The sequence below is a fragment of the Cupressus sempervirens genome, chromosome 5 (assembly GCF_028749045.1).
Source record: "Cupressus sempervirens isolate cs-2001-9-10 chromosome 5, ASM2874904v1, whole genome shotgun sequence".
NCBI classification, from domain to species: Eukaryota; Viridiplantae; Streptophyta; class Pinopsida; order Cupressales; family Cupressaceae; genus Cupressus; species Cupressus sempervirens.
In genome coordinates this window covers 586,690,449-586,717,722 of record NC_143122.1, presented here as the reverse complement: position 1 = coordinate 586,717,722, position 27,274 = coordinate 586,690,449, and the positions used below count along the sequence as shown (strand labels likewise).

Below are 27,274 nucleotides of genomic sequence, written 5' to 3'. Positions count from 1 at the left end.
TATATGCTATACTAATATAGGTATTTTCACTACTACTAGCTCTACTACTACTACTACATGCTCTACTTCTATTTCCTCTTCTATTTTTGGAGATTATGTTGGTTTTATTCCCATTAAATCAAAATGTACTATTGATATTCATGTTGGTCCTATAATTGGATTTGTTACTAATTCAATTAGAGTTTCTATTAGCTATACCACTATTGCTAGTTGGTCTATTATTGGCACTAATGTTATTCCTAGTTGTGACACAATAGGCTCTGCATCTTTTATCTTGGGTACTCAAGACTTTATTTCCCAAGATTGGCATAAGAAAGCATCTATGGTGGAGGAGGGTTGGACTCTTGTTATTGGAAAGTATGAGAAAAAATCCCCTCTTCAATTTGATATGAATTTGTGCTCCCATAAAAAAGAGGGAAAGCAAAAAAATTAATGTCTTCTATGTTTCTCTTAGGGTGTGGGCAAAATGTGATTCATTTTTTAAATTTTTCTTGCTAGTGGATTTTGTGAAGTTTTAGGGTCCCATAAAAACATTTTGTTTATGGGGGATATATTTTGGTTCATTTTCCCTTTTTGTTGTTGTCCTCTCTTATCTTTGTTTGGTTTCTTTTGGTTGAGCTTATTGAATATCTTGTGATGTATGTTTTAGGTTTCCTTTTCTAAAACCTACTATGTTATAGTTTAGATGTTCATAACAATTATTCAATTGTATATTTTCATTGATGTTACACAAATATCACACTCTAATAGAGTACTACCAATAGTAACCTAGCTCATAAGACTCTAGTATTAGCCAAGAAAAAGTTCAATATTAGCCAAGTTTAGTAGTCGAGTGTAAATTGAACCAGTTCGATTACCAAAGAACTCAGTGTCAACTAGGTGACTTAGTTTCAGTATCAGTCTAGTGATAGGAGAATAATTTCATTTTATTATTTAGTTTATGTGTGTTGACTTAGTGAATGCTAAGTATTTCTTGTAAGGGCATTCAAGCTGACTTGTCAATGGATTTCATATATATGAAAAGTAAATTTGTGGATTGAATTATGGAAGTTGTGGAGTATGGTGCAAATAAACAAGGCTATTTAATTAAAAAAAGGACATCTAAGGAGATGTAAAGAGTTTTCTGATCAAGAAGGATCTAGATGATAAACCAAAAGAGTAACTAGAATCTATAAATTAATTTCTTCATTAATTAGGTCAATCATCGTTATTCATCCAAGAATTGTAGCAGTGAAGAAATCTCTTAACCGAGTTGGATTAGAAGTCATTTTATAAATCCTCTAACAAGGTTGCATTTCTAGATGAAGTGTCTTAAGACCTCTAACAAGGCCACTCCTAAGAAGGTGATTAAAATCCTTTAATAGGGTCACAATTAACAGTGTATTTTGTAACCTTTAATGGGGTTGGCTACTAACATGGCTCATTTTAGAAGAGTGAAAAGTTGTAACTAGTTGCATTGGTAGTTTTTCCAAATTGGGTTTCAACATTAAATCATGCCGTCTCATGCATTCATTTTATTTAATTACTACTTTATAATTCAACAACTAAGTTACTAAAGGTTAATAGACATTAATATCTCAAGATTTCTTTGTTAACTGTGTTATAGTGAATACCTAGTTCTAATTGAATAGTGAAAAGATTTGAGTTAATAAAAAGTTTGTATTGACATCTAAGGGATTTGGAATTGTTTTAGTGGTAACTGATTCACCCATCCCCTTTCAATTACTCCTCTTATATTTCCAAAAATTGGTATCAGAGTTATTGATCCTTATAGGAAAGGTTTCAAGCACCTAAGCTAAAGATCAAAGATGTCTTACAGAAGAGAGATCCACAACCTTAAGATAAATAACTTCATAGCATAGCATTAACTCATGAAGATGCATTTAGGAACCACTAGAGATATAGGCCTACACTTCTTGGAGAACCAGTATGTGGAACCTCCTAGTCCTTTGACTATGGATTAGATTGTAGATAAAAATATTCACAATGCAATGATGATTGATAATTCTTCCTCTCTCAACTATTCTAAATGTGATGAAGTCAATGACTTCCCTACTACCTTTGATATACCTGGAAAAAAATAGTAAAGATCTATGGAGGAGATCAAAATTTGAAAAGAGCTAAAGCAGAATTTCTAAGAGGACAAATTGATTAGATGAGAATGAGACAAGATGAAGACATTACAAAATATCTTGGAAGAATCACAGGAAGCATGAGTGGAATTAGAGCTGTAAGAGCAATAATAGATGATATGATAGTAATTAGAAATGTTTTAAGAACTCTTCTTTCTATTTATGAAATTAGAGTTTCAACTATTCAAGTAATGAGATGTGATCCCAAAAATGATATAACTTTGGATGCACTACTTAGAAGATTGACGTCTTTTGAATTGGATAACTTTAGTAACTATCTTCCTAGATCTTGCAATAAAGAAACAATATTGATATAAAAAAACCAACTTTGGGTAATAGGGGAAGAAACTCAAGAGGAAAATAGTCTGACAGTGAAGAAGAAGAAGAAGAATCACATGATGACCTTGAAGCTATGGAAGCCCTATTACAAGAAGTTTACAAAAAGGAATAGGTAATTATAAAGGAAAAATTACATTAATTTGCTTCTCTTGTGAAGAAGTTGGTCACATTGCTACAAGGTGTCCAAATAAGGAGAACAAAGATGGTAGAAAATTTAGGAAGTTTAAACGAAAGAAAAATTTCCAAAGCTACAAAAACTACAAAGACAAAGATAAGAAATCTTGTTATATTGCTAAAGATTCTGATAGTGATGATGAAGATGAAATGGTATATCTCTCTATAACAGATGAATCAAATGATGAGGATAATAAAAATATGGCACTTATTTCTCATGTTAGCAAGAATGACACATGGATAATAGATAGTAGTTGTTCTCATCACATGGTTGGTGATATAACTAAGCTTGAACACTTGGAGAACTATGAAGGTGTAAGTGTTAATTTTGTAAATAATGATCCATGTTACATGAAGGGAAAAGGATGCATTGCATTGATTGATGGACTCAAATGTGACAATGCTTACTAGGTTAAAGGAAAAAGACACAATCTTCTAAGTGTGGCACAATTGAACAACATTGGATACAAGGTAGAATTCATGAACGGGAAGCCCAGGCTACTGGTAAAGAAGACCTAGTTTGAACTAGAAATTAGACTAAAGGTAATCTATTCTATCTAGATCTCACTAAAAGCTCATGCTTTTTGGTATAACTAGAGGAAAGTTAGCTATGACACAAAATAATGTTTCATGAAAACTTTGATAATCTGGTTACTGTAAGTAAGAATAGGAGAGTAAGAGGTATTTCAAATTGAAAGAAATCTAAAATGACCATATGTAAACATTATCAAGTATGAAAGATGGGTAAAATTAGCTTTAAAAGTAAGAATTACAATACAAAATAAGTCTTGGAACTAGTTCATACATATCATTATGGACCAATAGGTATAGAAAGCTATAGTGGAGACAAATGTTTCATATTCCTAGATCATACATATTTTTTGAATTGGATAACTTTATGTAATACACTGAAGAAGAAGAAGAAGAATCACATGATGACCTTGAAGCTATTGAAGCCCTATTTACAATAAGTTTACCAAAAGGAATTATAGGTAATTATAAAAGCAAAATTACATTAATTTTCTTCTCCTCTGAAGAAGTTTCTCGCATTGCTGCGAGGTGTCCAAAAAAGGAAAACAAAGATGGCAAAAAATTTAGCAAGTTTGAAGGAAAGAAAAATTTCCAGAGCTACAAAGGCTACAAAGACATAGATAAGAAATCTTGTTATATTGCTAAAGATTCTGACAATGATGATGAAGATGAAATGGTATATGTTTCTATTAAAGATGAATCAAACATTGAGGATAATAAAAATAAGGCACTTATTTCTCATGTTAGCAAGAATGATACATGGATAGTAGATAGTAGTTGTTCTCATCACATGATTGATGATATAACTAAGTTTGAACACTAGGAGAACTATGAAGGTGGAAGTGTTAATTTTGTAAATAATGATCCATGTTATGTGAAGGGAAAAGGATGCATTGCATTGATTGATGGACTCAAATGTGACAATATTTACTAGGTTGAAGGAAATAGACACAATCTTCTAAGTGTGGCACAACTAAAGAACATTGGATACAAGGTAGAATTCATGAATGGGAAGCCTAGGGTACTAGATGGTAAAGGAAACCTAGTTTGAACTAGAAATCAGACTAAAGGTAATCTATTTTATCTAGATCTCACTAAAAGGTCATGCTTTTTGGCATATGTAGAGGAAATTTGGTTATGACACAAAATAATGTGTCATGTAAACTTTGATAATTTGGTTACTATATGTAAGAATAGAAGAGTAAGAGGTATTTAAAATCAAAGGAAATCTAAAATGGCCATATGCGAACATTATCAAATATGAAAGATGGGTAAAACTAGCTCTAAAAGTAAGAATTACAATACTAAATAAGTCTTGGAACTAGTTCAGACATATGATTATAGAGCAATAGGTATAGAAAGCTATACTGGAGACAAATGTTTCATTTTCTTTGTTGATGATTATTCTAGGATGATGACAGTAATGTACTTGAAGGATAAGTGTAAATCTTTTGAAAAGTTCAAGTGGTATGCTGGCTAGAGTTGAAAAAGAAAGAGGAAAGGATATAAAATTCTTAAGTTCAAATAGAGGAGAAGAATTTGTCTCTAATGAATTCAATGAATTCTACAAAGAAAGAGGAATCAAAAGACAAGTATCTACATGCGGTACACTTTAGTAGAATGACATTGCAAAATAGACAAATAGATGCATCATGGATTCTACAAGAACATTGATAATAGAGAAAAATATTGCACCCAAATATTGGAATGAAGCAATCATTACAATAGTCCATACCTTGAACTGAGTTCAATTGAAGAAAGGTATAGATCAAACACCTTATGAATTATGGTATGGCTATAAACCTAATATCTATTATTTCAAAGTATTTGAAAGAAAATATTATATCTAAAATGATACTTGGGATCATCTAGTGATGCCCAAATTAACAACAATAGTAGATACCTAGGATCCTTGCAAGGAGAACATTCCAATACATGCATGGTTACATCCTTGGCTTCCATTGTTGCACCAAGGTATGGATCCTTTATAGATAACCATTTGTTATAAATTGGGGAATGCACTTCATGACTGAAATTCAAGTGATGAATATGCATATGCAATTTTATCACCATGGAAAAATATATTTGATCTTTTTAGCTAGGAATAACTGATTGTTCATTTTATTGTACCTAATCTAATGACAGTTCTACAAGAATATATAATCAACCTAGCTAATCAGCAACTTGACACATTTAGTTGGGTTATGGCTAGTTTCTTTCTAAAAATATTTTCTATGATATGTTTTTTGTAAAATTTATTGCAAACTCTACAAATTTTTCCTGGTCTGCATTATTTTTGTGGAGGATATTGAGGTAAGTCACCTAGCATAGGTTGAATGAGTTTTATTGTTTTATTATTTAGATTTTGGAATATGTATGCAACTAGATCAAGTTTTCTATTGTGCTAAGATGTAATAAGCACCATAAAAAAAAATTCTAAATATACATGCTTAGAAGGAGATATAAAGAGATAGCATTTTAGAAGGAAAAGAAATGAACATTTTCATAGCCCTTGAAGAAAATCACATATCTAGGGCATAATAATGAAATCACATAGCAAGGGAATGACACAGAGATGAAATTATATAGCAAGGGCACAACATGGCAACAAAATTGTAGAGCAAATGCACGACAATGAAATCATAGAGGAAGGGCATGATGGCAAAATCTAGATATTGAAGAAATAAAATCATAGAGAAAGGCCACAACAATGAAATGCAAAGATTAGAGTGATGAAATACACCATTCATAAGGGCATGATAACAGTCATATTTCTCCACTATCATTTCGAGCTCTCCAACCTATTTCACATGTAGCTCTCCACAATAAAAATAAATGGGGAATGATTTTTCATGTTTTCTTATTTATTTTGTTTATACTCACGTGGTGTCACAATTATGATGCCAATGTTGGTATTGTGATGATGTCAAGGAGAATTACAAAGGAAATTGTAAAAATCACCACAAATTACACTAAAGTCATAAATTACCATCGTAATTTGACCCAAATGTTGATGCGAGTTTATAGTCTTGTATTATATTTCTAAGAATGTCTTTATTATGAGGAGAATTTAATCATCTTAGGTTCCAAGACAAGATCTTCATTTGGAACTTATTAGGCAACTCTACTAGATGGTTAGTTGATTTCCATTTGTGATATCATCTTTACTAGCCATTTCTCTTGAATCTTTACTATTATTCCTACCCTAACTAGGCTTCTTACATTGGTACAAAATAATTATTCATTTACTAGGAAATGTTAGTCGATCATCATTATGACTGAGCCACTATATAGGTTAAGATATCAAATAGAAAAGTGAATAAGTTTAGTATGTATTGAATGTAGAAAAGAATCATAGAGAAATCCATAGTCATTGAATATTATAGTAGTTGATGAATGATTCAGGAAGAAACATGCATCGAGAATTTTAGATTGAAGATTCAGCTATGAACAAGTGAAGTTTATGTCGAGGGACAATATGAAAGAATAGATAGAGTCCAATACCAGACGCTATATGATCCAAGTAACATATATTTTTTATTTGATTTTTTAATGGCACAAAAAAATATGTAATCTATCTTGTCAACATAGAAATATCTTTTTTATGATCGAGAAGTTAATGATAGAGGCAATTATGCCTATAATTGTGGATCATTAATCCATATGTTGTGTATTTAACCAATCAAAAAAATGGAATGACTAAGTGACAAAAATGATGAATCCTAATTGTTGATCAGGATCTAGAAGATTTGTCCAATGATTATAAATGAAGGGTTTAATCTAGATTTATGTGCTGTTGAAGTTCTTAGAGAGAGAATTGCATAGTTGAAGGTGAATCAAAGGTTGAAGAACTAAGGCAATCGAGTAGTGCAAACGAGAGATATAGTATATTTCTCACATAGAGGTGATTATATATTGGGAAGAGAAGATGTTTCATCAACAATCAAGTGCAAACCAAGGATCATGGTATTGATTACATTCTAACCATTGTATCAAGTGAATCTCTTAATAGAGTGGTCCTAACAAGCCTATTGTAAATCTCCTAATAGAGTGCTCACTTTATTATGATGTAAAAATCCTTTAATCATGGTAGACTTAATAGTCATGTAAAATCCTAGTAGGAAAGACCCCTCATAGGGTAGGTAATTGTAAATGATCAAACTTTGTAGCTCTAATAGATGCACTTTATTGCTTTACTAGTGAAACCTTTGTGGTGTCATCTTAGCCAAAGTTTTACCTTTACTGTGGATGATTTTTGCATTATCACATCTGGTGATATGTGATGATCATGTGTTTATGTGTTATTCATGTTATTAGATGGTAGATATGATATTAAATGTTGATATATGATGATGCATGGTGAAGGTTAAGGTTGAGTTTTGAGGTGAATTAAATTTAGTAATTCATGTTTGAAGTTGTAAAAGCTTTGTATATCTTGAGTCACAATTTCTACCCATGTAAATTTTTATGTTAATTATGCGTGCATAGTCTATTGACTATGGGTCTATGAGAGGTATTTTTGCTGATAGTGACTCTATCACCATGTTTTTATTCTCTAGGATATCCACCCATATTTTGAATTCTTTTTAATATTAAAAGAAAGCTACAAAAATAATATTCAAATCACCATTTTAAAAAAATTACATATTTTTTATAGCTGAAAATCTTCTTAGCTCTCTCTTCCTTCATAAGTCGCTCAAAATCCAATCAAGTTGTTAAACATAATATTTTGATATATATTATATTTACATTTGTGACTAGAATTGATTCAATCACAACTAATTCAATTTGGCTAGTTTTAGCCAAAATCACCATTCCACACAAGTGCTACTTAGTGCCGCATGAGATACACTTGTATTCCACTAGTAAAATTTTAGCCAAAATTAGTCTATATATAACCCACTCTAGTTATCCTAAACAATGACATGGGTTGTTAATTTACTCTTTCCCTAACCCTTCTCTTCAAAGTGTAAAGACAAAATTAGAAAATGGAACTTGTGAGGATATTCATAGTAAGATGGAGAAATGTACCCAAATGGAGAAGGGATCTATTTTTTGGAAAACTATAGTGTTATGTAGGAAAAAAACTATTTTAAATGAAAAATCTCCCTCTACTACTTAGGATATGGATAACATCATAGAAAGTACTCAAACCCTATCTAAAGTTATAAATGATCTAAAAGTGGGCTATAAGTAGCATAATAATAGAGTTAAGGACACCTTAAACAAATCAAGGAGTAAATAAGAAATAATTTCATGGACAAATGTACTAAAATCTTGGTGCAATAAAAAGATTGGGAAGATGTGATACATTCCCAAGTTGCTAAAAGTTATCCTACTCCACCTTAAGTTCATATTAATTTATCCATAAAAAATATCCTAAGGGTATGGATTAGGTAGAGATGCAGATGTTTGGATTAGTGAGATCAATGAAAGAAATTAATATGACTTGATACCATGTTAAGGAGAAACGAAAATGAGTTTACTCTTGTGGAAGTAATTTTTAATACAAGGTCAAGAATATCAATGATGAATTAATTTTTAAGAATAAAAATCTAGTCTACATTCTAGAGCTTGCAATGGGTTGTGGGTCCCCATTTTTTGTATTCTTAGTCTACAACTAGTTTATTGGTGGTCATTGGTTGTATATATTTATTTCTTTTATTGTAATTGTGCATTTAGTTTTCATTCCCTATAAAAATTAGTTTGTATATTAATAAAAAAAGAAAAATCCTTCTCATGCAAGAACCATATAAAAATGAGAGGATTCCTTGTGATGGTAGAAATTATTTTATAATCTAGTGATCATTACCTCTAGGATGACAACATCAAGAATCCTAATTACAACAATATTGAGGCTTTGTTTATTAAAGAAAAAATGTTCTTCCAACTATACATGCTTGCCTTAATACATTTTAAATTATGTTTTCCACTTGAAAATTTTGACCACAATACCCTTGATACAATGCAACAATGTGTCCAAATATTTTACATTATCTAATACATTTTTAAAAAGAATTAGAGGTAGATATTTGTTTAATCATATCCATTCATTTAATGAGGAGATTTATATAGATGAGGTGATAGTTGAGTAAAAGGCATCAATAAATTAAGAAACTATGAGAAGCTCAACTATGAATAGCTACACTAGATTATATTATGTTACATCTAAATTTTATTTTATGTCTATGTGTGCATGTTATGGAGGATTCAAGAAGTTGAAATATCAAAGTGGTGAGTTATTACAAGTAATAATGTCATATAATGGATTGTTATGCCAAAATTTGGTTTGGTTAAAAGGTGTCCATATTGTGGAGTTAATTATTTTGAGAATGAAACTTACAAATTACAAATATGTGAATGAACTATTTTCACATGTGAGCTACATAAATTGGTTCAATGGTGTCATAAAATTCCTAATTATAAAGGGAAGGACTTTGATCTCAAATTTTCAATTAATTTTAGAGTTTGATCTCTCCACTAAATAGTCAATAATATTACAAATAACTATATTGTAAAGCTTTTAACTCTTCAAACATAAATCACATTCAAATTTAATTCACCACACATCTCAACCTTAACCTTTACCATGCATCATCATATATCAACATGTATATCAAATCTAGCATCTAATAATAGGAATAACACATAAACACATGATCAATACATAAAACTAGATGTGGTAACATAGGAACCCTAAAAGGTTAAGGTAAAACTACAGTGGGGATAACACCGACTAAGACTTTACTATTGTAGCAATAAAGTGCACTTGTTAGGGTTACAAAGTTTGATCACTTCTAATGATTTACCCTGTGAGGGATTTACGCTACTAAGAGCTGAAAAGACTATTAAGTCTACCTTGATTAAAGGATTTTTATATCACAATAAAGTGAGCACTTTGTAAGGAGATTTACATAGGCTTGTTAGGACCATGAAGATAAAGGATTTACCTGATATAATGGTTAGAATGTAATCACTATCACGGTCATTCAATTTTTACTTTATTGCTAATGATTGATCTTCTCTTTCCAATAAGTAATTACCTTTATGTGATAAATATACTATATGTATTCTTTGCACTACTTATTTTCCTTAGTACTTCAACCTTTGATTCATATTCAAGTGCACAATTCTCTCTCTAACAACTTTAAAAATAAAAAATTCTAGCTTAAAACCTTCTTTTATAACCATCTAATGAATTTCCCAGATCTTGATCAATGATTAGGATTCATCATTTTTGGTCACCTAGTCATACCATTTTTCTAATTAGTTGAATATAGAATATAGGGATTAATGATCTGTAGTTATAGGCATAATTACCTCCATGATTAACTCCTCAATCAGAAAAACATGTTGCCAGCTTAGAAAAATGTTTTAAACATACGACTTATTCCATTTGAAACTGAAATAAAAAAACTATGTCACTCAACTCATATAGTTTATGGTGCTCGACTGTACTTGTTCTTTCATGTTGCTCTATTGTGTGAACTTGACTTGGTCATTACTAAATCTCCTTTCTTAATTTCTCATTCCATCTTACCTCCTGAATCACTTGAAAACTACAGAAATACTCGATGACTATGGATTTCTCAGTGACACCTTTTTGCACTCAGCACACACTAAACTTATTCACTACACTACTTGATAGCTAAGCTTTTATAGTGGCTTGGTCACAATGATGACTGACCAACATTGCCTAGTAAATCACTAAGTATTTTACATTAATAGACAAGTTCCTTTAGGGTCAACACTAGTAGGGTTGAGTCAAGGAAAAGATATCATAGGAAGAACAATATCTATATGTCTAGATGTTTCCTTTCCATAATTGATATAAAGTATTCACAAGGAAATTGGACTTTTCTAATTTAACATGTTGGTCATTAGAAATAGTACTACTATCTACCACTTCTCTTTCCCATTGTATTTTGTTTCTATTATTAGTCAACTATGACCATTAGTGGACATTCAAAGAATTCATGAGCTTCTCTTCTTCAATTAAATGTGAAAGTTTAAATATCAATATATTTTATTTTGGAGTTGAAAAAAATTAAAGAGCTTAAAACTTTGAATAGTTAGACAATTACCTTTTTCCATGGGTTAGATGACTTTGTACAAGTTAAATTGACAAAACATGATTTAAGGCATGTCAGGATTATATTCCAAGCTAAACTAAATATTTCTCAAAAATTGATTTTAATATTAAAACACTCATATTTCAACTTTACATGATATGCATATATGATTATTCATAGAAATTAACCATAATTAATCTACAATTTATTTCAATATGGAAAATGAGTTTATGAATTTTTTTAATTTTTAATCATTTCAAGCATAATTTGTTTTACCATTTTCTATCATTGCACCAAAGATTATACTCTTATTAGCTCTTAATTGCATGTATACATAAAAGCACAACTTCTAATTTAATAAAAAATTGATAAATCAATACACATTTGCATTAGTTATATGATATTTTTACTAAATTTATATGAATATAAATAAAATATCATTAAAAAATATGATTAATTAATTATTAATTTATTAAATAATACTCTAACTAAATTTATAGAGTTTTTCTAATCAGCCTTTCACATCATATCCACTAATCTATCATCTCAAAAAATAAAAAAGCTAAAATTTTATAAACTTCATATTTTACAAATATCAAGATAATAAAAGCAAAATATAGAAAACAATCCAGACTTACAATATTCATCTATATCAATATCATCAACACACAATAATAAGGAACCTTATATACCACGGACCCCTCCAAAAATAACCTTATATTCTGCTACGCATCAATATAAAATTAAAATGTGATGGCCATAGATCCCATACAATATTTATTTACCAATTCTAGGAAAACATTGAGAGCTTGCAGAAACATCAAACACTGGAGTGTATCCTAGACCAGACGGGAGATCAGTTCATATCCCAAACATAAAAACTTGCACAAGTATATGGTAGATATTGTGTTGAATTCAAGGGCAGGTTGGCATTCTGAGTGTAGGACGAGCGAGGATGTTGACACTCCTTGGCATGGTGGCTCTAAAGGCTTCCGTCATGTCCACATCCCCATCCACGCTCCATTCAAAACAATGAACAAGCTGAGCCAACATAATATTCATATTTGCAACTGCCATGCCTGTCCCCGGGCATCCTCTCCTTCCTGCCCCCAAACAGCAACATATCAAAAAAAAGTCCTTGTCCTTCTCAGATCAACATTTTTACCCATAAATCTCTCTGGCCTGAACTGTAGAGGATCTTCCCACGCTGATGGGTCTCTTCCTATAGCCCAAGCATTCACAACAAGTCTGCTTCTCGCAGGAATGAAGTACCCACGGACTGCACAATCCTGTGTGTATTCGTGTCGTACCAGCAAGGGTGCCGATGTGTACAACCTCAGTGCTTCCTTTATAACACAATGCACATATTCCATGCTTCCTATATCACTCTCACTTACAGTCCTCTCTCTGCCTCGCTGATTCTATTTCATCTTGTATTTTCTTGGCCACAAGAGGGTATTTCAGAACCGCACTCATTGTCCATTCTGACGCCATAGCCGTAGTTTCAATTCCAGCCTTGAAAATATCCTGTAAAAATGCATTATTATTAATATTGGATTTTTACAATTCATATAAATATATTCTTTCTTTTGAATTTGACTCTTTGACTGGAAGATAGTTTAGATAATAATTAATATTTGGTATCATACAATATGATTTATGATAATTAGAATATAGCCAGTTTTAGACATCAGGCACTAAAGAAGAAAATAAGATTAGAATAAAAGATCAACTTTAACTATTTAATATTTTAACTTAAGAATAAAACCTTAATGTATCATATTCAAACCGTTCTCAAAATACGACGATTGATTACATTGACTACCACACAGTGAATGCTAAAAGAAGAAATAACTGTACTGTGAATAAGAAGTAGACATATATAACGTACAAAAACGATGGCTTTGGTGTTTTCTTCTTCGATTGCAACTCCATCGAGGCTCTCTATCTCCAAGAGAAGGTCAATGAAGTCTTTTGTATCAGACTGCCGCTGCCCCGTCTGCTGCTGGTGCTCCTCTATTATTTTACTCATTACTTTATCCAAGGACCTGTGCACCTTTTTCATGCGCTCCTTCACTCCTTGCAAGTCCATCCAGTCCAAGCAAGGAATGATTTCACCAATATTGACGGCTCCCGCTGTAACCACGGCCTCTGTAGTCATCATCTTTAACTCTTCGGCATGACCACCCTCGTTGGTGTCACCGTCAAGAGATATTCTTGTACCCGCCAAGATCCGCCAACAATGCAAACGATGCCTGGGTAAACGTTGGCCTGGGTAAACGATGCAAACAATCGGGTGAGATTAACCAGCTTCCTCCCATGCTCAGACTTTTCCCACACTGAACGAACAAGGAGAAGCATTTCTTCCTCTCTTATACATCTGAACGACTCGATCCTCTTCGCATTCAGCAATTCTACCACGCACAGCTTCCTTATGTGTCTCCAATAAGTCCCCTAAGGTGCAAATACCATGTCCTTGTCATTGTAAAAAAAGGTATTTCCCTGCAGCAGTTGGAGGTCGGCTTGCAAAAACTACATCATGGGTTTTCGAGAACTCTTTTGCCATGGCAGAAGAAGAGACAACAATAGTGGGAACAGAACCAAATGTGAACAGCATGATGGGTCCATATTTCTTCGCAAGTTCGTGAAGGTCACGATGAGGAAGCTTTCTCATTTGGTTCAGATTTCCTATAATGGGCCATTCAAACAGTCCCGGGGGTAATCTCTGTCTCAACCCTTCATTTCTCCTTTGCACGGTAAATCTATACAAAATCCACAAGAAAACAACGAATGCAAATACCGTAGTTGTTGCTGGAAATTCAGAATAAGAAGCCATATTAAACGAAGATGCAAGAAACTCAGAGAAAGTAAGCGTACTGAACAGAGATGCAACATACTCTCTCTCTTATCTCTTTATGCTATGTTTGTGATGGTGTTGCTATCATTTTGTTTGTTCGATTCAAGATATATGCGACAGTGTCAGTAAAATGCGGTCTAGCTTGTAGTTTTCTTATGCATGCACTAGTTTTAATATTTTTCTTGACAATATAATTTGCTGTACACTATGCATGCTATTCACTATGTCCAGTGATTTGATTCCAAAATGAATGCTGTAGCTCTTTAATTTAGTTGGATTAGCTTAGATAGCTTGATTGCTCTGCTGACCACTGTAATTATATAGAAAATAAAATACAGTTAGAATTTAATATGATGGTGAGGGAAACGTGTTTTAAGAAATTAGGCCCATGCCCCCGTCACATGATTAATGGCTTGGTTTTAGTGTGCTTTATTTACAATATAATTGGCCGTTCAGTTTGCAGGATATTGAATGTTTTAGGTCACTGCAAAGCAATTCCCATAGATTGGGTCTTTTGGATGGTTTGGATTATGTGATTACAATTATCTAGTCTATATTAGCAATGACACTTTAGTGTGCAAGGCACTGGTTAATTTCTATACAAAATGTACTAAAGACAAAAAAAAAGTCAAACATGGTACTTTTTCAGATTCACAAAAACACAGCAATTTTTTTTTTTAAAAATTGTTGTTTTTTATTACAAAATATATAGATTATGAAGATCAAATGTTGAAATTTAAAAAAACATCATTATGTTTTCATGTTTTTAAAATTTAATCAATGGTGCAATTTGTAGGAAGGATAGACTCTTCCAGTGTTCAGTGGTTATGTCGAAAATGTGTAGAAGTTCAATTAACTATTTATCCCTTTGTTCTTATCTCCCTCTCATCTCTTTTGAATCTTCTTGTCTCTCAATCAATCAATCAACCTTGCCATCTATATTTCTTCCTATCTCATTCTCTTTTCTTTATATATTAATATCTTCCATCCCCCTCTTTGTCTATCCCAACAACCTCAATTATGGAGTATATTTTATCACATAATCAACACATAATAACTGAATAGTTCAACAAAAAATGTACAATATTGATGATAGGTTATATTTGAACATATTACATTTTTAAAACCCTTCAATATGTCAACTAGTTTATATATGGATGTTATACTTTTAATTTGACTTGTATGATTCAGAATTAAAATTTTGGAGGTGGAGATAAAGTTAGAAATGAACAAATAAACAAAGAGATGGAAGTGCAAAAAGAGAGAGAAACAGAGATATAGATAGAAAAAGATAATGTGCACAAAATGAGAGATGAATAGGCATGAAGATGTATAAAGATAGAGATAATAAGTGTTATATGTGTGATTTTCTAGATATATATATTTTCCCATCTCTACCTTTATTTCTTTTTGTATTTAAATAAAGTATATTAAATGTGAAGTCAACAAAATAAACACATTTCTAAAATATCTATAAAGATAGAGATAACATGTGTTATATGTCTTTCTAGATATATATCTCCCCATCTCTACCTCTATTTCTCTTTGTATTTAAATGGAGTAGAGTAAATGTCAATTCAAATATGTAAGATACACATATTAATAATACTAATAATTTTTTAAAATTAAGAATAAATCTATCTAAGTGGTTTATTTTAGTTGAAGCAATGAGTTTTCATTTTGGACACTTTGGTTTAAATCTTGAGGGACATTTCATTTGGAATTCCCAGTTGTGACTTTTGGTCTTTCAATTATTGTTTCTAGTTCGGAGATCAAATACCGCGAACACCATTTGGTGCTCCTCAAGGCTGATATTTTCCCTATGTACTATTTCTAGTCATTTAGACCCTTTTTGGTCTCCTATTGGATATTAATAAATTGAGATAACCCTGACAGGTTATTGCTTTTTCCAGCACAAAAAACTCTTAATACTTCGGCTCTGATACCACTGTAATATCCCCAGCAGGTATTTGCTCCTTTTTACACCCAAAACTTAAAACTTCAAAGGTTTGACATTTCGTCAAACAATTAGCAGTCGAGCTCTGATAAGTGGTGTCTCTTTGTGAATCTTCACTCTGTGAAATTGGTTTAAATCATTTAGCAGCTAAAACTGGATGTCTACCAAAGCTTATATCTGTAAATGCTCACCGATCTTTGCTGCAGTCTGACCAATGACAGTGATGGGAGAATGTAGCCTGCTGAAACTCTCAAATAGACCATCCGCTCCTTTTTCTAGCTCGGATAGTGTTTTCCAATGCTTGGAATCATGAAAAGCAACTTCCTTCTTCAGCTTGCCCAGTCTTGCATCCACCTCGTGACTAAGGTGTGCCAACTCCTGCCGACAATCCTTGAAAAGAGATAATAAAGACTCTGCCTCAGAAAATATTGGTGGACCTGCTCCTAAAGTTGTTTTTGTTGCTTCTGAAGGAAAACGTGAATGCCCATTGTATATGACATCCTGGCCTCCTGCACTGTTTCTTCCCTCGGAGGATTCAACGTCATCCTCTTGGAATGAGGGCAGCAATTCATTCACCAAGCTCCCAAATACATCAGCAAATGAGAAAACACACTGATTGCTATGGTCGTCAACTTAACTGCCATTTTTGACCTGTGCGAAATTCGCATCTCCCTACTTCTTCATATCACCATCTGCTTGCGACCTTGGTCTTGTGCGATTGGCATCCTTCCTTTAACCCGCGTCGATGTTGATGTCGCCTCAGCGGATGGAACGCTGACCACAACACTACCCTTCGACACCTGTCAGAATTGACGCCGTTTGCCTACCCACGGGTTAACACAAATCTGCAGGATCCGCCTGATGTCAGGTTGTGCGGCCGATCGAAATCTTGCTTCCTATCTTACGCAAGAGAGAAGCTGGTAATGGACTTGTGGCACTGACGGATTCCCACTACTGGGGCAGACGAGTTTCTAAAGAAACTATCAATCTATTCAAAATGCATAACCTTCTACCATGACTGGTTCGGATTCCAGGTTTCGCGTTATTATGATTCTGAATCATCCATTCGAATTTTGCCAGTGTTATAGAAATCCTTCCTCTTCCATCAGCAAATCGAACCCCTCTGGTGATCTGAATTGAATCCCTAACTTGTGGTTTAATTCCTTCGGAATTCTTTTAATCCACCTGATATTAAAACCTTGGGCCCTGAGTCGTGCGTGATATGGAGCGTGATTGAGAAATGTTGCCTGTCCGCTAATGGTGATTTCAGCTTCGGAAGTTCTGGAGTTGTCCATGAAAATTCATCAAACTTGGCTGCTTCCTTAACTCCATCATCGCCTAGCTTCCTTCTTGGTCTTCAATTTGTTTATTTTGAACATTCAGAACCGATGGATCTGAATCAAATCCTTCAATGAACAAAACTACAAATTGGCCTTAAGCCGCAAGTAATCACCCTGATGAAATGACTGAATGTCACCTCCAATCTGCAATAATTCAGATGATATTTCACACCCTCAAAATTGCGTACCGATTGAGAGTTTTCGTTCTCAATGGCCAACTGTGACAATTGTAGAAACCCTAGGTTCCACAATGCACCCGTGATTGAATCACAACCTGAAAACAAAGAGAGATAATCCACTGCATGATTCGAATGGAGCCCCGGGGTGCGTATTTATTCTTTTTCTCCATCCTCTCCAGAGACTTCTAGAACCTTTTTGATCTTATCCCTCAAGTGACTTTATTAAATACTCCAAGTAACTTTATTAAATACAAGGTTATCTTTTAATATTTATTTATTTAATTAAAATAACTAATTAGTTGTCCTTGGACAACCATTAATTAAATTAATTAAATTGAACTGCCACCAAAAAATTGGGGACATGACAGTCCGCCCTTCCTGAAATTGCTTGTCCCCAAGCAATGGCTGAACCATGAACCAATCAGTCTTCCTGGATCCCAAATGTAAATCTGTGTATCATCCCAATCCTCATCATACTCCCGTGGAGAAATCATCAATACCAGTATCTGAGAAACTGTACTCAACATCCAAACAACTGACAATTCTGATGAAATCATCTGAAAACCAACTGTAGATGTCAGTAGAAGAAACCATTCTGCCGAACTCAAGCCAACTGAAACATCAACTCTATCAAGACTCAAGCCCCTGTCAAAAAGACACCTACACCCAACTGCATTGTAGATATGACAACAGCCATAGGTACCTGAATCACTGCCATCAAATCCAATTTCTGAAAAACTGCTCCGGGTGTGTCGATGCTGCAAGCTGAGTAACTTGCTGGTACCAATTTTATTTTCAAAAGATGGTGCCAATCTATCCCCTAATGGATGGTAAGAAACTGGAGCCAATCTACATTTGCATGAAATAAAATCTTCTATCCTTGTGTCAAAAGAAAAATGATGAGCGTACCCTACCATATAATGCTGGTAAGAACCTCCAAATTCTGTTGCTAGCTCATCATCACTGAACTGGTGATCAACATATGGCTCCATTTTCTGACTCCAAGTGACTGTAGGCTGGCTAAGATCCCGTGCATTCTGCTCAACAAACCCCTCCTCAAGATCCTTGTGAGGTAGCATAGTAGAAAGGACCCCTATAATCTTCTCAACCAATCTGCAAATAACACTAGTATCTTGGATGAGAACACGCTCTGTCACCTTATGCGAGTCCAAATGAACACATGCATTACCCAGCAAATACTCCATGAACGGTTCAGTGCAGTAAAAATTATACGAGGAAACATCAACATACTCTCCTTTACACCACAACTGGTCCTCCTGTAAGGGTGGCATACTCAATTGTACCACACTATCAACTATCTGAGAAGAATCAATCTAGAAACTTGACTCTACCGGTATCCCGAACTCATTAGAACCAACTTCCTCCAAACCCTGAACATGTGTGTCAGTCTCAACAATAAGCTCCTCAAAAGCAACTGTAGGGGTGTACTTACCGTCATCTACCTCAGTAGTCAAATGAATTGGGTTTGGGGCTGGTTTTGACCACAAATGCTCCAACTCCACGGTCACCTCCTTCAACTGAAACTGCGACTTCTGTAGATCTCGCTGTGTGTCCTCTAATGCCTCAGTAGTCGCTATGAGCTCCTGGGAAAGCTCACTCACCTCCTCTTCACGATCCAAGAGTGCCTCATATGCTGTACTCCCCCACTCAACCAAGTGATCACGGTCGGCTACCAATCGTAAATAATCCTGCTTCAATATCCGAACAGCTTCACGCAAGGCATGAATCTCTGCCAAAGAAAAGTAACCACCGCTGGACTCATCTGTCATAGCAGTACTCCAACCAGTAACAGCCAACAACTGACGAGCAATATCAAAATGCTCACAAGCGATAGCAATGTCTCGCTCACTAACCTTCAACTGGCTAACCACATGATGGCTCTGGCTAGACTGTCTTCTATAAACTCCCTCTGACACATTAACTGGAGGAATGTCTTCAAAGATACTAGTCTCTGGATTATTACCATCTATATTTTTCGAATCAACTTCAAAACTCATATCAACATCCAGAGTGTCAAAACCTGTAGTTCTGCTGTCAAGCTCCTATGTACCCAAAGAAACTGTCAAAGAAACTGTGTCTTCAAAACTGTCCATTTCGTCCTCCTGGATGTCATCAAGGCCAAAATGATCCTGGGACTCATCCGTACACATTGGCAAATATGAAAAATCTTCAACACCTTTCAACAAGAAGGGTCGTCTACATATATGAACCAAGCCCAATACCGGTGTATAAAAACTAATACCAACATCGGATGTTCTGCTGGCACAAGGAAAGACAACACTGTATACTCTGCTAATCAAATCCATGATAGCACTCAGACAATCATTGCTACCATTAAGTGTTAAAGATCTCCAGTTAACTGAATCCCAAATGCTGCTAAAACATTCTCGAGTCCATATCTGTGAACAAGGAACAGCTGGTAACTCAAGCAAACTCCTTACCTGAGTAATGTGACCAACTGGCTCTACGAACCTGTCTGACCTTGTCCTTGTATCCTGGATGTGAGTGCTAGATGAAACTAAGCTTAGCTCCATGCCATGCTCATTCCCATGTCTCTCCCAATCCTGTAAAGCCAAAGTTGCTCGAGTGTCCTCAAGCTCGCAAGACAGCTTGACAACTTCCTCCTCCTTCCTCCTCAAGGCATCTAAATAATCTTTGGTAAGGCTTAGAAGATGATCACGGTCTGATAGAAGATGCAAATAGCTCAACTTCATCATTCCCATTCCTTCACCAATTGCATGTAAGTCGCAACAAGAAGATTTTGCTTGAACTCCCTTATGTCTTGCTTGTAACTGAATCATCTGGATGTGCTCTTCTAACATCTCTCGCATCCTATCATGATGAGATAAAGAAGCCACAATACTATCTTTGCTTACGTTCAGCTGGCTGGACAAATCATGTGAAGTACTGCCATTCTCATCCTCATGTGACGAAGCTTCTAACTGAGCCTGGTACTCTCTGTCAGCAAAATCATGAATGCTCGATGTCTGCTCATTTTCTCTCGGTATCTCATCACCATGCACAATGACATCTTCATCGTCATCTGAACTCACTTCATTGTAATCATTGACTGTCGAAACCAAAATACCTTGAGTACCTGAGACATCACCCTTGGAAAGCTCGTATTCAACTGTCTCAACTTGAGTGTCAAGTTGACAGTTACTATCCATCGGCATAATTCCCTTCACCGCTTCTTCCTGTGACCGAATTGAAGCCTCTGACTGATTGCACACTTGTTTCTCGAACTCCTCATTAAGGTTCCTAGTAACATCTCTCATTGTATCTGTCAACGCTTCGTGAGAAGATTTGCCAAAATGAAATCCAGTTGATTTACTCACCTTAGCTGGGACGGACAACCTGTCAAGCATACGGTGGTGTTTAACCAACAGTTCAGACATGTTATGTTTGATCTTTCTGAGCTCATCCTGAATGCCTGAATAGTCCTCCCTTCCACACTTCCGACTCTGAATACTGCGTCTATTGCTTGTCCGAGATTGTGTCCTTGGAGACTTTGTGTTGTACCTGTCCATCTTGGTTGAAGTAGAGTGCTGATCACTCATGTAATTCGGTTCTCACCCCACAGGATGGCAAGAAAACTGCTCTGATACCACTGTAATGACCCTAGCTATAAAGGTCACTAAAAACCAATACTGAACTGTGGCAATTCGTCAAATAGTTAGCAAACAGGCTCTGATACCACTGTAATGACCCTGACAGGTTATTGCTTTTTCCAGCACCAAAAACTCTTAATACTTCGGCTCTGATACCACTGAGATAACCCTGACAGGTTATTGCTTTTTCCAGCACCAAAAACTCTTAATACTTCAGCTCTGATACCACTGTAATATCCCCAGCAGGTATTTGCTCCTTTTTACACCCAAAACTTAAAACTTCAAAGGTTTGACATTTCGTCAAACAATTAGCAGTCGAGCTTTGATAAGTGGTGTCTCTTTGTGAATCTTCACTCTGTGAAATTGGTTTAAATCATTTAGCAGCTAAAACTGGATGTCTACCAAAGCTTATATCTGTAAATGCTCACCGATCTTTTCTGCAGTCTGACCAATGACAGTGATGCGAGAATCTAGCCTGCTGAAACTCTCAAATAGACCATCCGCTCCTTTTTCTAGCTCGGATAGTGTTTTCCAATGCTTGGAATCATGAAAAGCAACTTCCTTCTTCAGCTTGCCCAGTCTTGCATCCACCTCGTGACTAAGGTGTGCCAACTCCTGCCGACAATCCTTGAAAAGAGATAATAAAGACTCTGCCTCAAAAAATATTGGTGGACCTGCTCCTAAAGTTGTTTTTGTTGCTTCTGAAGGAAAACGTGAATGCCCATTGTATATGACATCCTGGCCTCCTGCACTGTTTCTTCCCTCGGAGGATTCAACGTCATCCTCTTGAAATGAGGGCAGCAATTCATTCACCAAGCTCCCAAATACATCAGCAAATGAGAAAACACCCTGATTGCTATGGCCGTCAACTTAACTGCCGTTTTTGACCTGTGCGAAATTTGCATCTCCCTACTTCTTCATATCACCATCTGCCTGCGACCTTGGTCTTGTGCGATTGGCATCCTTCCTTTAACCTGCATCGATGTTGATGTCGCCTCAGCGGATGGAACGCTGACCACAACACTACCCTTCGACACCTGTCAGAATTGATGTCGTTTGCCTAGCCACGGGTTAACACAAATCCGCAGGATCCGCCTGATGTCAGGTTGTGTAGCTGACCGAAATGTTGCTTCCTATCTTACGCAAGAGAGAAGCTGGTAACGGACTTGTGGCACTGACGGATTCCCACTACTCGGGCAGACGAGTTTCTAAAGAAACTATCAATCTATTCAAAATGCATAACCTTCTACCATGACTGGTCCAGATTCCAGGTTTCGCGTTATTATGATTCTGAATCATCCATTCGAATTTTGCCAGTGTTATAGAAATCCTTCCTCTTCCATCAGCAAATCGAACCCCTCTGGTGATCTGAATTGAATCCCTGACTTGTGGTTTAATTCCTTCGAAATTCTTTTAATCCACCTGATATTAAAACCTTGGGCCCTGAGTCGTGCGTGATATGGAGCGTGATTGAGAAATGTTGCCTGTCCGCTAATGGTGATTTCAGCTTCAGAATTTCTAGAGTTGTCCATGAAAATTCATCAAACTTGGCTGCTTCCTTAACTCCATCATCGCCTAGCTTCCTTCTTGGTCTTCAATCTGTTTATTTTGAACATTCAGAACCGATGGATCTGAATCAAATCCTTCAATGAACAAAACTAAAAATTGGCCTTAAGCCGCAAGTAATCACCCTGATGAAATGACTGAATGTCACCTCCAATCTGCAATAATTCAGATGATATTTCACACCCTCAAAATTGCGTACCGATTGAGAGTTTTCGTTCTCAATGGCCAACTATGACAATTGTAGAAACCCTAGGTTCCACAATGCACCCGTGATTGAATCACAACCTAAAAACAAAGAGAGATAATCAACTGCATGATTCGAATGGAGCCCCGGGGTGCGTATTTATTCTTTTTCTCCATCCTCTCCAGAGACTTCTAGAACCTTTTTGATCTTATCCCTCAAGTGACTTTATTAAATACTCCAAGTAACTTTATTAAATACAAGGTTATCTTTTAATATTTATTTATTTAATTAAAATAACTAATTAGTCGTCCTTGGACAACCATTAATTAAATTAATTAAATCGAACTGCCACCAGAAAATTGGGGACATGACATAAATTTATCTTATCTTATACTATCTTATCTTATACAACAATTTGAACTTAACTAAATATAAATTCATTACATACAACTTAATCAAATTTCCTAGCATGATATTGTTGACAATTGGCTATATATAGCGATGCAGTTATTGTCATTAATAGCAACACATGATGTACATGTAGAAAATCTTAGAAATAAAGATACTTAGTTTTTGGTAATCAAAAAATTGTCTAAGAATGGAACTAGTTTACAATAGTGTATCATTTTGATGTATAATTTGTTTATATGATGTTATATGTGAGAGAGAGGTTAGATGGAGATAGTATACATGTTGATGATGATGAGTATAACTGTGGACACTAGTATAGATAGTACAAAAAATAATTATGTAAGATTTACAAAACAATGGAATTAAAGGTAAAGGGATTAATTTGTTTACAAAATAATTACTTGACTAATTAGGGCTGACATCCTAGATGTTTATTCTAAATTGGAAAAGTATATTGTGGTCCAGTTGACCCAACAATAATTTTTAAAAATGCATGGTATTTTTGAAAAGACATCTTGCAAAATTATGTGGAAGTTATTTTGTAAGTAACATGTGAAGGTTTTGAATGCAAACATTCTATATTATATGTAGAAGTGAATTCTAATAACTTAATTTTTTGATCCAAGATCAAGCTAAGGTTAGCGATCAGATGAAAGAAGGTACAACATGCATACTTCTATATTCAAGGAACTTTAATTACTTGTTTAGGCAGTGAGTTGTTCTTCCACTCATTGTACGACAACTCCTAAAAGGGATTCAAAGTCTCCTAAAAGGGACTCATATGTATTGAATGAGTTTATAGACCCCTAATAGGGTCCATCCTCCAACAAGGACCATTTATATTAGTACATCATCTTGTGGTATCATCCCCACCAGGGTTTTCCCTTGGTGAGGGTTTCCCTACTTAACAAGATATGGTGTTAGGAGTTCTATCTATGCATGGTTCCTTTTACTTTTCAACATTACTTATTTACTTCCTTATGCATGGATCAAATTTATTAATAATTTCCAATTGGCAAAAAAAATATTGTACAATACTTATCCATCCGACCCCCTAGTATTCCCTATTTGGTATTAGAGCATAGTTACTCAAAAGAGGCTTAACAGCTTGAGTAAGATCCCTATGGATACATAATAGTTGATGAAGAATCTATTGACATATTAGTCAAGTTTGTTATTAGTGACATACACTTATTCAGATTGTATATAGCTACTGAGCTCTTTATACAGCTATCAGTATTTGCCAATTATTTCAGTTGTCACCAAGTTCTACATTTGCTACCTAGTCCTTTGGACAAGTCTCAGTGGTTACCAAGCAGTCATAGTTATAGTGCAGATTAGCATTGTAAACTATACATCTCAGTGTATGCCGAGTTTACCAGTTGAAGTTGAGTTGTGTAGAGTTCACCGAGTTCATAGTTTATGTGATGCAAGTCTAGTGTTTATCAAGCTTCTTAGTGTTAACCAAGTGACTCAGTTTATACCAAGCTCGAGGTGAGAGTGTTTACCGAGTCATGTCATAGTAAACAAGTGATTCAATTTATATGATGAGTCTCATAGTATCTACTGAGTCACCAGTGCAGACCAAGTTCAAGACTACTTGGAAGTGATTAGTATGGACCAAGATTCTACATTTACCAAGTGTATGACAATGTTGAGCATTGACAGTGGATGCCAAGTATCAGAATCTAAGTGTCTTCATGTGGGCCGACTTTGTAATATTTGTGTTAACTTGTATTGTGGCCAACTTTGTAATTTGTATAATTGCATTGATATATATGTAATTCATTGTTTCATATCCAAGTGTTTGTATGCATGGAATTAATCAGAGAAAATTAGAAAGAGTGAATTACAAAAGGCTAAAATAGTATAAGGAGCAGAAAATTCATATCTAACATAGCAATGTTATTAGTACATAAAGGAATTTCATTCAACAAACCAAGTTGTAGATCAGAGACCATCTATTGTTTCATCCTAACAGATAGATCAGTCAAATCCTTTAACAAGGTAGACCTAATAGTCTTTTGTAAATCTGTTTATCAAGTGCATACTTAATTGTATGTTTGTAAATCCTTTCACAGGTGGACCTAGCAATCTTTATTGCTCCTAACAAGGTAGATCCTTAGAAGTGATCATTGTAAGCTTTAGCTAGCTAACTTTATACTGCAGTACTAAAGTTTGTGGTTATCATCCCTACCCTAGTTTTACTTTCTATTTCAAAGGTTTCTGGGTCACCGAATCTTTGTGTCATAGTGTCATGAATTCTTTCATGTTTTTAGTTTCTTATGTATGTTATATATAATAGATTAAATGCTAATTGGATTCTTAGATTAGGAGTTAAAATTGTTGAAGTTTTAGAAGTTATTGATTCACCTCTCCCCTCTCAGTAACTTAGCATAGTCTTGAATATTTCCAACAATTGGTATTAGAGCTTTGTGGTTCTCAAATAAAATTTTAATAGCTTGAGCAAAGATCAAGGCCATGGAGATATTTAGACTTGATAAAGCTATTGACAATGAAAAGCTAGATTTGGAAATGTTCATTGCCTAACTCAAGAAAGCAAAGGAGCAACTCTCTCAATCCTTGAAAAGAAGAAAAGAACTTGCAATTCAATTGAATGATCATCTCTACATTGAAGAAAGAAACAAAGACCTGCACTCAAGCAATTTAGATGAAGCCAATGAAGCAATTAAAGATTTCTTAGAAAAGAATGGTTTCCTACAAGAAGAGGTAAGAAAACTTAAGAGAGAGAAAGAAATTCTTGTAGTAAGGTTATGTGAAGTCATAGAACAAAAAAAAAAAGATAAAAGAAAAGATAGATGGAAGGAACAATGAAATTCAAAACCAATCTCTTTAGCAAGTAGACCTTATTGATCAGCTCTCCAATACAAATTTTGAAAGGCAAATCAATGAAAGATTACAAAATGATCTAAAATCAGAGAAGAAAATCAATGAAGGAATGATGAAATATTAGGTAGGCATGAATCAACTAAGTGAGAAAAATATTTATAGACAAAAAGGAAAAGTACGAATTGGATATACAAAAGAAGGGGAATCATCCAAGAAATGAGCTCAAAAGAATCAAAAGCCTACTTGCAATCACTGTGGTAAGATAGGTCATACATCAAAAAAATGTTGGAGCAATAGAAAAGAAAAATTCAATGAAAAATGCTACAATTGCAATTGACATGGTGATAAGGCTAATGAGTGCAAAGAGAAATGAAGATTTGAAGGCAAATATCACAAATGTAAGAAACATGGACACAAGTCATTAGAATGCAAAACCAAGGTATTGAATCTAGTAGGGTAAATTGTGAAATCAATATTTGGTTGAGACTAAAACACTTGTGCAATTGTCATTATTTTGGAGAATTGACACATTGGAATAAATTGTGTAAAGCATCATTTGAGGAAAAGAGACACTATTAAAAGATGTTTTATTTGTATAGAACTTGGTAATCTTTCCAAGAACTACATGAATACTTGTAGAATTGAAGATAAGTAAAAGGAAAAAGCTGATAACATCTAAAAATAGATGAGATAGCAATGGGTTCCTAAGTTTATCAAGGATACAAGTCTAGGTAATGATGATCAAGTCACTCAAAGATTGGGTGACTCTATCATTTGTGCTTGAGTTCTCAAAGGAGAAAGTTGAACTATGCTATCAAAAAGGACATCCAAAGTAGTTCTAGATTGAAAGAGAAAAATGATCCAAATTGGTATTTAGGATACAAAGGGATCATTGAGTACAAGTGTCTACTGAGCGAGGTTGGGTAATAGACTCTACAAAGAAAGGTCGTGAGTGATAAAAATGCTTATGGTTAATGAGTCACGAAGACTTCATCGAGTGTTCAATGCAAGTGTAGTGGATGACAGTCTGCCAACATGATGTTACTTGAT

The 27,274-nt window shown here is 34.6% G+C and overlaps 1 protein-coding gene and 1 pseudogene across 1 annotated transcript; both read right to left on the bottom strand.

The window, feature by feature from the left end:
• Window positions 1–12,163: 12,163 nt before the first annotated feature.
• On the bottom strand, window positions 12,164–13,412 carry LOC149557288 (cytochrome P450 750A1-like). The gene is made up of 4 exons (XM_089830184.1): window positions 13,140–13,412; window positions 12,646–12,775; window positions 12,414–12,527; window positions 12,164–12,351 (listed from the first exon to the last, which is right to left on the bottom strand). The coding sequence occupies exons 1-4, from the start codon at window positions 13,410–13,412 to the stop codon at window positions 12,164–12,166; spliced, it is 705 nt and encodes a 234-aa protein (XP_089686310.1).
• A 2-nt stretch (window positions 13,413–13,414) lies between these two features.
• LOC149557287 (cytochrome P450 750A1 pseudogene) lies at window positions 13,415–14,084 on the bottom strand (annotated as a pseudogene).
• Between the last annotated feature and the right edge of the window lie 13,190 nt (window positions 14,085–27,274).

Bases quoted from the DNA above. Each gene is read 5' to 3' on its own strand.
- LOC149557288 (XM_089830184.1), bottom strand. From the start codon at position 13,412: ATGATGACTACAGAGGCCGTGGTTACAGCGGGAGCCGTCAATATTGGT. The intron at 12,528-12,645 runs GTAAGTGAGAGT...AGGATTGTGCAG, and splicing joins AGCGAGGCAGAGAGAGGACT to TCCGTGGGTACTTCATTCCT. The intron at 12,352-12,413 runs GTAAAAATGTTG...GTTTGGGGGCAG, and splicing joins CAGGCCAGAGAGATTTATGG to GAAGGAGAGGATGCCCGGGG.